General features: G+C 51.7%; 5 protein-coding genes across 5 annotated transcripts; 2 read left to right on the forward strand and 3 right to left on the reverse strand.

Annotated features, from left to right (window-relative positions):
* Positions 1-491: 491 nt before the first annotated feature.
* VFPPC_14613 (hypothetical protein) lies at positions 492-2,004 on the forward strand (the record flags this gene model as incomplete). The annotated part of the gene is made up of 6 exons (XM_018292381.1): positions 492-621; positions 676-969; positions 1,031-1,117; positions 1,194-1,515; positions 1,569-1,773; positions 1,831-2,004. 6 exons carry the CDS (start codon positions 492-494, stop codon positions 2,002-2,004), a joined length of 1,212 nt encoding a protein of 403 aa, XP_018139413.1.
* Positions 2,005-2,434: 430 nt separating this feature from the next.
* On the reverse strand, positions 2,435-4,539 carry VFPPC_09511 (glycerol-3-phosphate dehydrogenase, mitochondrial precursor; the record flags this gene model as incomplete). The annotated part of the gene is made up of 2 exons (XM_018288034.1): positions 2,435-3,237; positions 3,309-4,539. 2 exons carry the CDS (start codon positions 4,537-4,539, stop codon positions 2,435-2,437), a joined length of 2,034 nt encoding a protein of 677 aa, XP_018139412.1.
* Positions 4,540-7,087: 2,548 nt separating this feature from the next.
* On the reverse strand, positions 7,088-8,223 carry VFPPC_14612 (aquaglyceroporin; the record flags this gene model as incomplete). The annotated part of the gene is made up of 3 exons (XM_018292380.1): positions 7,088-7,264; positions 7,323-7,863; positions 7,925-8,223. 3 exons carry the CDS (start codon positions 8,221-8,223, stop codon positions 7,088-7,090), a joined length of 1,017 nt encoding a protein of 338 aa, XP_018139411.1.
* A 1,717-nt stretch (positions 8,224-9,940) lies between these two features.
* On the forward strand, positions 9,941-10,276 carry VFPPC_18135 (hypothetical protein; the record flags this gene model as incomplete). Its single annotated transcript, XM_022429791.1, has 1 exon — positions 9,941-10,276. The coding sequence occupies one exon, from the start codon at positions 9,941-9,943 to the stop codon at positions 10,274-10,276; it is 336 nt and encodes a 111-aa protein (XP_022285203.1).
* A 1,038-nt stretch (positions 10,277-11,314) lies between these two features.
* Positions 11,315-11,722, reverse strand: VFPPC_09510 (hypothetical protein; the record flags this gene model as incomplete). The annotated part of the gene is made up of 1 exon (XM_018288033.1): positions 11,315-11,722. One exon carries the CDS (start codon positions 11,720-11,722, stop codon positions 11,315-11,317), a length of 408 nt encoding a protein of 135 aa, XP_018139410.1.
* Positions 11,723-12,032: the final 310 nt, after the last annotated feature.

A 12,032-nucleotide genomic window follows, 5' to 3' on the forward strand; every position in this document is an offset into this window, starting at 1 on the left:
ACTTCTCCAAAACAGACATGTACGGACAAAACTGTCCGTTCAATATATGTTCGATAGAGGCTTCTAGACGGCATTGGCGAAGCAGTCTCTCCGAGCTGAAGATGTTGTGTTTCATGTCAGCCAGCCTCTTTGGGTTGTCAATCGCTAGCATCTTAACTATTCGAGTCTCGAACATCAAGAAATGGATAGATACCAACACTGAGTCGCCCAATGCGGAAGCATTCACACCGAAACAACCCTGTTCGGGATGGCATAACCACCGGTTTATTGCCATCTAGAACGACTCAGCTGAATTTGTCACACCAGAAGCTTCTACTGCGAGATGTCCTATGCAGTGGAACCAAGTGGCCAGAAGAGAATATGTCCAGATTCTCATATTGGACAACCATCGACCAGCTATAAAGCAGACTTCATAGCCGCTCAAGATACAACATCATCACTCAGAAACAACCAACAACAAGGGACCTTGAACTCCAAGTCCCCCCTACCCCATGACACTCGGCAACCCTTTCTACACACCACCGATTCTCTTCCGAGGCGGCGACGTCTACCACAAAAAGTCGTTTCTAGAAGAAGCCAACGACATCATCGAACGACTCGACCCAATGACTTGGCTCACCGGTAAGCAATCCCTTCAATCTAGCCTTCGTATCTTGAGCTGACTGTGATGCTCAGACAACCCCGAGCGTGCTCAGCGCATCACCCAGCTGGGCACCCAGATCCAGCAACTCAACAGTGAAGTCGTCGAGATCGACAAGCGCATGGTCAATGCGAAACTCGACAAGGCGCTCGACCTGGTTCTGCAGCAGGCCAAACAGCCCACGGCGGAGGCCTACCTCGCTGAGGTCAAGAAAAACCTCGACAAGTCCCAGCAGGAGGAGTGGGCTAATGCCATGGCTAATTACGAGGGCAAGGAGTGGTGGGTGAAGGCGTGTGCTATCATCGGAGGCACTTTGGGCACTGATTTTTGTGAGTCAACAAAACACCACACTTTTGAATAGATTCCAATACTAACATCCCTTTTACCCAGTGCTCAAGTTTGCTGGCTATCCTGAGCAGGCGACCCTAAAGGAACTCTTCACGTCCATCGTCCTCAGGTGGGATGGCGCACCGACATGTAAGTCACATCCTGTTCAGCAGAAAATTTGTGCAAGGAGTCTTCTTTTAAACTCATGCTCATGCAAACTAAACAGCACGAGCACTGTCCATGTTCCTCCGCGACTGGTACCAGAAGTTCAGGGGCGGTCCAGGCCTCATCCCCGAACGGCCCATCGGCCCCGGCGAGATTCACGTCCAAGGCATGAACCCTCTTCAAGAAATGAACGCCGCGGCCGCCAACCTCGCCGAGCGCGGAGCCGCTCGTGAGCTTGTTCTCGTCGCTGAGCGAGAAGTCGCATTTGGCTCCCGAATTGCCGCTCGTCTTGGCGGCGTTGCCCTCGACATTCTTGGCGGCGCTGTCGCCTACGTTGCCATCGATGCGATAGTGAACCTCTGCGAGAGAGGCGAGTACATCAAGTAAGAAACACCTTTTCCTTGTCTGTAACAATCGACTAATAGTGCTTCATCAGTATGGAACACGACGCCTGCGTCAGCCGCCTGACCATGGCCCGCATCAACAAGGTCTTCAAGCTCCTCGACCGCTTGTACACCAGCATCTCTACAGTCAGCGATCTCCAGGCCGAAGCAAACGCCGAGACGAACCCCGATAAACGGGCCTGGGGACTCGAGTCCGCCGCCAAGCAGGGCAAGAAGGCGGGCAATGAGCTCATCGAGGTAACTTATATCTGTTTGGGCTAATGGTTTTGTTATATGCTGACTTTGGGAACGTAGATGCTCAAAGACGCAACTTACTCCAAGGTTTATGATCAGCTTGCGGCTGACGATGCGCAGTATAAGCTGTATACGAAGGATGATTTGCCGAAAGATGAGTTGATTAAGAAGACGACTGAGGCGTTGACGGGGCAGGTTAAGAAGGAGGCTGAGGCTCAGGGGTTGAAGAAATAATCTTGGCGCTACCTATATCCTGAGTGTATATGGTTTGGGTTGGTTTTCATAGAGTTGTCAGTGGAATGAGTTGAAACTTTCATTGCATCAACTTGCGCGAGCAAATTGACCTTTGACGTAAGAACACGACGATATGAATACAACATACGATTTCCAGTAACATCAAGTAGAATCCTGCCACGTAAGGCAGCCTTGCTAAATATCATTATACCCTACAGGTTGAATCTGATAAATACCTTTGACACAACCCAGACCAGTAGGTCAGTGTGAACACATCAATTGACCAAAGATAAGAAGTAATGTAAACAATATTGTAGATGATGAGCGCTAATCAGACTGGCTCTAATGACAAACTAGACTCTATGTCATAGTAATTCCAACTCCCAACGCCAAATATGCAAACACCCTCCCCATAAACCAAATCAACTCCTCACGCAGCATTCCTCATAGCACCAGCTTCCAACTCCCGCCCCAACGGAATCTGAATCCCCTCCTTGGCTGTCTCTTTCCCGCCCAGCGTCCTCCGCGCCCTAACCTGCCCATTCAGGACCTCCTCCCTCGTCACCGTCAACTTATCCTCATCCAAACCCATCGACTTCATAAACTGCACCGTGTCCCTCCACTCGCGCTGCTTCCTGCCCTCCGACCACTGCAACTCCTCGCCCATAACGTCAATCACCCGCGGCAGCGCATGCAGCGCAACATCCACATCCAAAAAGGCAAGTCTCGTTCTTCGGGAAATGACATCCGCTGCCGTGCACGCCGCCTCTGAGCGAACAGCATGACGAAGCTCCGACTCGATAAAGGGAAACGAGGGGGCCAGACGGGTGACGGAGGGAGAAGCAGCGAGGACGGCCCACGCCCGATCGCCGTAGTTGGTGGCGAGGTGGTGCGCGATGTCGGCGTCGAGGGGGTACGACTCCATGAGCTGCGAGGGCAGGGCGGTAGAGTAGCCGTGGGAGCCGAGGACGGGTGTGGTCAGCGTCTTGCATTTGCCGTTGGTGATGGTGCCGGGGAGGTTGTAGCCGCTGAGGTCGGGGAGGGCGATGGACTGGGGCGTCAGGTTGAATGTCTTGATGGCTTCGTCGACGGCGTCTTCGGCCATTTGGCGGTACGTGGTCCATTTGCCGCCCGCGCAGGTGAGCAGGCCGGAGGGTGAGACGGTGACGAGGTGAGAACGGACGAGGGATTCGGTGTTGCCGGCTTTGGGGTCACGAACTAATGGTCGGATGCCTGTTTTTGTTAGCACTTTGTCATATTATTTTCATCATGATGAGTGAAAAGGGGGCAGGGAGAAAACTCACCAGACCAAGTAGCAAGGACGTCGTCGCGGGTCAAAACACTCTCCGGCTCCAACAACTTGCTAACCTCCTTGAGGATGAAATCAACGTCGTCCTGTCGCGCAACAGGTTCCTTTTCCACGACACAAGCATTATCCGTGGTACCAGCCACCGTCATTCCCTGCCAAGGCAAGACAAAGACGACTCGTCCGTCAGAGGTGGCCGCATCCAAGATCCCCATTCCCTTGGGGCACAATTTTCCAGGCAGCATGACGTGGGCACCTGATGCAGGGGCAACGATTTCCTTGCGCTCCGGATCGTCCATCTTCTCAACGGCGTCGGTAAACGGACCAGTAGCGTTGATGACACCCTTTGCGCGGACAGTGAATGGCTGAGAGGAAGATTCGTCGTCGGTCATGAGATCGCGCACCTGGGCGCCGCAGATCTTGCCATCGGCATCCTTTTCCAAGCCCGTGACCTCGACGTGGTTTAGGATCGTGGCGCCGTACAGCGAAGCAGTCAGGGCGAGAGACACATTCATACGAGAGTCGTTGTGCTGGCCGTCGTAGTAGACGAGCGCGCCGACCAGTTTATCCTTCTTGAGCAGGGGGAACGAATCGATCGCCTTGCTACGGCTGAGCAAGTAGGACGATTCCAGTCCTTGAGAACCGGCGAGTAAATCGTACATTTTGCATCCGGCCCAGAGGTACGGCGCCTGGAACCAGCTTTGCAGAGGCAACAGGATGGGAAGAGAACTAGACAAGTGAGGTGCAATGTTCAAAAAGCCCCTTCGCTCACGGAGCGCCTCAATGACAAGTTCCAGCTGCGGGTAGTCAAGATTCCAGACGGCCTTTTCGAGATATCGCACTCCACCGTGTACAAGCTTGGTGCTCTTGGAGCTCGTCCCGGCAGAGAAGTCGTCTCGCTCAACCACGGCGACCTTTAATCCTCGCGTTACGGCGTCCAGCGCAATACCCGTGCCAGTGGCACCGCCTCCGATAATGAGGACATCGTACTCGGCGTCCTTTTTGTTGTGTCTCCTCAGCTCGGCGAGCTGTTCAGCGCGACTTTTGACGGCTGAGAACGCAGGCGGGACGATTTTACCCTTGTTGTCGCGCTGGACGGGCACGACGGCCTTGTCGTGCGAGAGATTCTTGTTGGCGCGGGAGTAAATAACTGTTCCGCCGAGGGTGACGGCCGTGACGGCGGTGGCCGCGGCGACGGGACGCCAGAGCTTGTTGAGTCGAGGCGGCATGGCCTGTGATGCTCGGTGATGTATAGCCGAGTTGTGAAGTTGTCGATAAGAGCGGGTATGCAAAAGGAAGACAAAGTCGATGGCGTCGTGTATATATACGACTGCAAAAACGAAAAAAAAAGGTTAAAATAAGGAAATAAAAAGGAAAAAGGAAAAAGATCGTGCCACTTGAATCACAAGCGCCAAGGTCTCGATATGTCGTCCCCGAAGCGAGTCGAGCCCATGAAATAAAAACGGGGAAACAAGGGGGTCGGTGTCCAAATGCCGGGCTTACTTGCTTTCTTTACACGATCATTTGTGGAAACACAGACCAAAGGCCGCCGAGACACGGGGAATGAAAAAGGTGTGTTTGTATGTGTCTGCTGCTCTTCCAGGCTAATATGGTAGAAATGAGAGCTGAAAAGGTTCAAGGTGAAGAAGCAAGACAGGTTCTGGAAATGACCCCCTTCGTGGGAAATTCGGCTGTTGATAACGCAGTCGCTTTTCCCACCAACGAAATGTCCCACGTGTCTATTTGACGCGGCTGGCAGCTGTGAACACTTGGTCAATGTCCATGTCACTTTTCTTCAGCACGGCTTGCATTCTCAGGTGTGAGCGAAATTGTAACTGAACAAACGAGTGACATCATTGGCGGGGAGTTCAATAACACGACATGACAACCATACGAACGCAGGTCATACGTGGCCGAGCTGGAGCCGAGCGTGATTCTGGGCATGAACCTTTCCGAGAGTTCCTCCGGTCGCCTCTCACAGATTGTATGATTATGACGATTTGCTAAGAAATCCTCTTCACGGGCGTCCCGGGCCACGGGAGCGGAGCGCCTCCGTCGTTCAAACTCCATCAATTCTGTCTGCCAGTTCATCTTCAATAATCTCCACAACCGCAACCCATAAATCCAGAGCCGCACATGTCAAGCATGCCGCATGCACGTCGGTGTCCCAATCCCGACTTTGCAAACAAGCGGGTCGATACCCGAGACAAGGATCTCAGCCTTTCGGTCCATGCATACCGACCATGGCCCGTTCCCACAGCCATGACGTGAGTCTCGGTGCATGTCGCTATACCGACCCGAACCCGAGATATCTGTCATTCTCTCTCATCCCCACTTTTCTATTCTCACAACTTCCTGAACACCTGAACACGTTTGACACGCCACCAGATTCAAACATTCCAAAACCCACACACAGCTCATCACACCGGTTTCCATAAACTCCGTTTTTGTGCTCCGTACGCTCCGTCTCATCACCTCATTTCCAAATTTCATTAAAACTCCGGACCTGAACCCTCAAACTTCTCCACTTATCGCACACTGTGCCCCAAGTAGCTTTCCGACCTTGCCACAAACCCATCTGCCGCCACTAATGCCTCAACCATGTCATGCCTGGTGGCTTTTTCTGGAATCCTTCTACCCAGTGTGGCGTCGTAACTTCACCTCATGGACACTTACAAACGAGTAAGGTTACAAAGTTTCCATTTGCATCAACTGGGTACAAAAGTACTCCGTGCCAAGGTTTTTCCATCATGAAGTTTTTCAGACCACGTGTGAAATGCCTTGGGGTCCCCGCATGTTTTAATCGGAGCTACCGTAGTGAGACTACGTTGGGTGATGGCGGACGTTTCGGGATGTGGTGGTATTTCCTGCCGAGGCCATGTTTCTGCAAGTCATACTTACGTCTGACTAACTCGTGCTCCGGAAGTTGCAGTTGGATTTGATCTTCCAACATGGAGAGTCTCAGTGTCGTGATTTTCAAAAATGCAAGATGCACTCCGTAGAGCATACTATATTGTAAATTAAAGCCTCGGGAATCACAAAGATCCCAACACACGAATTGCATGCACCCAAGACCCTTGATCCTGACCCTCGACACCAATATCATATAACCCGTGGTCTCGACCCAGCGGATGGAAACGGATCAGCTCGTGGAGAAAGGGTCGCAGTCCACCCTCGCACCAGCATGCACGATGCAATATATCTCACCCCCTGACCCTTCAACGGCACACGCCCTGTCCTGCAAGTTTCTGCTGGCCTGGACTCCTCATCACATGTTCATTGCTGCCGACATATTCGTAGGATGTTGTATTATCTATCGGTGAGAATTATGCTAATGATTCGGCATATTGCAAGCCACTATTTTGAAAATCGACTGCCGTATACCGCGTCGACCGAGAGGGCATGCCCTGAAATACTTGGGATGTGGCTAATACATGCACGGTGACTTGTCAAAGCAAATGAAACTCGAACGCTGTAAATTGCTGTGCTTACTACTGCCGAATACCGCCATATCGCTCGCCTATGAAACACATCCCGTACAAACATACAAGTGTAAAATCCATACAATATCTTTGAAAATTCGAAAAACGCCCAGATGCAAACAATGTTCCGCTGATGATACAATCAGCTTTCTTCTGTTGTCATATTTTTGGGTCCTCCTGTTGCCCCCATATCTGTTATTTGAACATAATGTTTTCTGTTGTTTATGCTACTTCATCTCGCATGGCGGGCGTCCAAGATCAGTTGAAAGAAACTTAAAATGCGTTTAAGAACGGTCTATACTTTAGACTCGGGAGACTTGTTGTACGTGTTGGACCATACGCTGCGGCGGGGCTTGAAAAGTCGGTTGAATCCCATGTAGGGCGTGTTGATGGGCGAATCGCCAGTGTAGATGAAGAGATCGTAGAGGCCGCCGCCAGCAAGGCAACCAAGGAAAGGAGCGACCATGGGGATCTAAAGTTTGTTAGTTACCAATCTTTTTAATCTGAAATCGAAGTAATATAAAACGTACCCAAAAGTAGTAGCCTCCAAATGAAAAGACTTCAGTGCCATAACCAATCATGTAGGTAACGAGACGAGGACCAAAGTCACGAGCCAGGTTGATGGCATAGCCAGTTTCCCAACCGAAGCAAGCACCAATACCAAAGATGAGGAAGAAGAGTCCGAGAGGCATCAGAGGACCAGCGCCAATGTTGCTGTTATCTGCCATGGCGAAAATGACAAACTGGAGAATCGTGCTGGCAACGAATTCGGAAAAGAACATGCCAGTTCGGGTCATGAAAGCGGCGGGGTATGTGCAAAAGACACCGGCGGTGGCATTGGGGCCAGAGACTGTGCGAATGCCGGTGCCGCCCTCAAAGTTGTCGATGGCGGAGCGATAGTTGCCGTAGATGATGGCGGCTCCCATCATGGCACCGAGGAGTTGAGCCAGAGCGTAGACGGGGAATTTGCGCCAGGGATGTCCACGATAGACACAGTTGGCCAAAGTTACAGCAGGGTTGATGTGGCCACCAGACTTGCCACCGACGTAGACACCAAACATGACGCCAATTCTATTTTGGATCTTATTAGTTATCGGAATTCGATTACAAATGGAATTGGTTGTCAACTTACCCCCAGCCCCATGAAATACTCTGGTAGTCACCCTTTTCGCCTTTGCTCAGAACGACCTGCGCAACGGAGCCGGCACCAAACAAAATGAGAACCATGGTTCCCAGGAACTCAGAAAAGGCATCTTGCCAAATAGATCGAATCTTGGGCCATCGAGGCTGTTCCTCAGCGGGGATCATATCAGATCCCGGGGCTGGCTCATCGTGAATGACAGAACCTCCCATGTCGACCTTGTAGACGGGTACAGTTTTGTCAATGGATGAGTCTGACACTGAATCCTGAGTCGGCGGGAGAATGGACATGAGTGCTGCCTTGGGAGGGTGAGGGAGGGATGGAGAGAATGGATGAGGGCGGAATGATGTATTTGAACAAAGTTGGGCCAAGTTGAAAACTTGTGTGTGATTATGGGTCAAACGTAGTTACGGGTATAAAGTGGAAACTTGGGGATAGATTCGTGTCGTCTGACAACAAACGGATGCGTCGGGTCGATGAGTTGGAATGGAGACTCTTGACTCTTGTGATTTCTTCTTCTAAAGTTGCATCGGATGGGGGATGACGAGGTTATTATGTATCCCCACGGGGGCTCAAGGACATGGAGTTAAAAGGTCGGTTGGAAGAAGTTGGCATAAACGCCCAGGCCACTCTTGAGACTGAAAAACTTGGGGTAAAGAAGACGGGGCTTGGGGTAGAACGAAACAAGCCTGGGATGATGAAGAAGTGACAACCTTGAAGTTTTAGTTGCCCATACCTAGGACAAGAAAAAAAGGTGAAGGGGTGGTCTAAGCCGGGAGGGGCTGGGCGTGTGCCTCTTTGGCTGATGTGATGAAGAAAAAAGATGGGAGGAAGCCGCAAGAGTCCGGTTCTCACGTTGACGGTGCCCCAGTCGCCCACTGTCCGCCATCAAGCACAGTCCACCAGAGGACCGAGTCTCGATGTATCAATGTATCAGAGACTGCACTGTCCGTGGGGATTTCGCCGCCTCGGGGGTGTGCGTGAGAATGACAAGTCGACGAGTAAAGCCTTGTGGATCGTCGTTCGGTCGCGCCGGGGGGGCGACTATGGAGCGACACACAACCAACGGACACGACGACCAGTTCCGGACGACGGGCCCAGATGTGGATAATGATGCAGTGCATCAAGTGGACTTTGACGAATGGCACGAACCATCTCGGACCACAGAATGTCTTCAGGATGCTTGGGTTCCTTGGGTTCCTTGGCTCTTTTGGGACCGTCGAATGTTCTTTGGCTGACCTTGAAGCCATGGTCAAGCCATCACCAAGCCCGTTTTCCAGAAGAGGGGTCTGGCCACACGGGCAAGACTGGCTCAACTGGCTCAACTTTCTGCAACAAAGATGCAACTATATGGAGCCAACGCGCTCTTTTGCTTCCGTGGTATTGCAGAATACCCCCAATCCATAACCTGGTTGCCAACTTACTCGATCATACACCCAGTCCGCCCCATTTGGTCTGCGCGCCAAACTAGGGTCCCTGGTGAACTTGTCAGATATTAAAAAGAATCAAAACTAGCATATTCCCCTCTTTGCTTGCCAATAACTCCCTTTCCTCGGTGCTTCAAGTCCGTTGAGCTCGCTCGTGGCGTACCGAAGCGCTTTCGTTCAAAACTTGACATCGCAAACATCTAGAACTGGCGATTAGGATCACGAGATGCGCCTCTTCTCATCGCTTGCGCGCGCGCTTACGCGGATACGCAATGGAGCTTTGTTAGAATGAAATAGGGGCAGATAATCCGAGGTGGCTGGCCAATTTTCTCATTTCTGGCCCATTGAACTGAATGCATCTTCGGTTACATACACCGACGTGGACCACAATGCAACCCCGAACGATGGGCCAGAAATGGATCAGTACCCTTTTTTTCTTCTTCGGGTCATCTGTTCCTCGGACCATAACGGCGTACACCTTGTCGTTGTTGTACGGGTTCTTTCGACATGCTTGTAGTACCAGTTCTACGTTGCGTCGCTGTAAGACTTGCTTGTTTGCTGTCTGCAACATTGCAAGGTAATGCATCGGTGTGGTGTTGAGCCGTCCTCGCCAATTGCCACCAGCAACTTTGATTCAAAGATCAAAATAAACTCCTCGATCCATCATCAAAACTCAATCTCAATCTGGACAAAAAAGAAGCCATTTGCCAAGGCTTCTGACACACCCGACACCTCGGACGGGACCACCGAGTCATCAACGGATTCTTCTGGTTGGCGACATGGAGACACACAGACTCTCGCTGTCAGAATCCGTCATTCTAGAACGCCACAAAAGTGTCCCCGCTGTCATGCATTTCCCCATCCGTTCACTGAAAACTCGACGAACGTGTTGCTTGGTTTTCGCCTACACGGCTAGCTAGCCAATATTGTCATCTCTTCCCCACCGGCCTGTTCTTCTCTTTTGCAATTTGGTTATTTCGGTGGTTGATTGAGGTCGGCTTGCGAAATTGCGGCGCTTTCTAGATGCCGCCGTAGAAACTTCTATACAGCCTAAAAGCGCAAGTATGGCGGAGGTGGCGGCCGGTACTGTATATTGCGGACATTTTCGACCTTATGATCTACCTCGGCCGATGGGCTTGCGTCCGGCGGTCTCTGATCTCAGTTGCTAAGGGTCAATCCCTCATGTACCGATCCAGCCACAGCAAGGTCAACACCAGTCAGCAGGCAGCGTCTCGCCCCGGAGGTGGCCAGTTAGTGGCCTGGTGGTGTGAGAGCCGCCCGTTTTTCCTGCAGGAAAGGAGCAAACATACCAATGGAGTTAGCGAGCTGCAAGCACAATAAGCTTCTGGGGCTGGTTTCTTGGGAGTGGAGGCCAAAATATCCCTGGGCGACTACAGGGGATGCCTGTGCTGCGGCAATGGCGTTGTTTGCTTCGCTCCACCGTGTGGTACAAATTTGTGAGTGTGAGGAAATCCTTCTCGCACCGTCAGCTCATCGTGGCCTTTGACCGGGACTTGTCTCTATTCCAAGTCTCCTAACAAGGCTCTGTACGTAACATTTCGCCGACCGCGACCGAGGCTTGCTCGTTTGTGGTCTCTTTTTGCCTGGGTGGCGTGTCTCTACCATCCCATCACAAGCCATTAGCTGCCGTTGACGTTGGACAACATGTCGAGTCGGCTCCTGTCGAATCTGCCTCTAGTCCGCTTTCTGAAAAACGTGCATTATCAAGACATTGTGCTGTTGCCTGATGATAGTAGAAGGCTGGAGATTTCAAACATGCCCCTCCAACACATGGCTCGGTCGAGACACCAATTCGCAACGCCGTGGCTTTGGAATAGTATGGCATTCCAGGAACTGCCCTGACGCCGTTCAGCCCAGTTCATTTTCTTCGCTGTGATCTAGAGCAAAGCCTTGGCGGGTCCATCCGGTGGGCTTGTGTCGCGAATCTCGGGGCCTAAACACCGAAATCTTGAATATCGACAGCATTTGGCAACGGCCCCGTCGGGACGCTGCATCGTGGCATGGCAGTAAAAAAACGTGCCTTGTGGGCCAGAGCTGATTCTATCCATTCGACTGTGGGCCTGATATTGGCTGACCGAGGAGATAGCTTCACACCGAGACGGTGTTCCTGCGCAAAAGCAGCGCCAACTATCGTGTAATGTTTCCACAATGTCCAGATTTCTTCTCGACTCGTGACACGGGCTGTCAGTTTGGCACTACTCATGTCCCTGGTTCCCCCACACGCCCGCACCGGCTGGTGATGCTGGTCGAAAATAGACTGGGGACCTGTTGTTTCGGTCGGCGTACTATTGCATGTGTGGTACGGTAGACAAAACACCATGTCCGTTTTGCACGCAAACATGGGGAAGAATTGATGGCTTGAGGCGGGGATGGAGATGGGGATGCCACTCCTGCATTCAGCCACTGAAGCGGCCAGAAGCCATCTTTTGCTTCAGGCCAACAAGAAGAGGTGATGTCAGCTTCTTGCGTTCACTGGTGTGAGGGGTCTCCGCATCCAAAGCTCCAGATCAAATGTCAAATGGGGTTTGGTTTTGGGGGGGTTTCTTTCTCCTCCAATCGAGGTCCCAACTCCGAACCGACCCAGCAGCTGCTCACGAGCTTTTGGCTAATCCAGACATTTTTGTCCAAGTTCCATGTGAAAGAACCCTGCG

The sequence above is a fragment of the Pochonia chlamydosporia genome, chromosome 7 (genome assembly GCF_001653235.2).
Source record: "Pochonia chlamydosporia 170 chromosome 7, whole genome shotgun sequence".
NCBI classification, from domain to species: domain Eukaryota; kingdom Fungi; phylum Ascomycota; class Sordariomycetes; order Hypocreales; family Clavicipitaceae; genus Pochonia; species Pochonia chlamydosporia.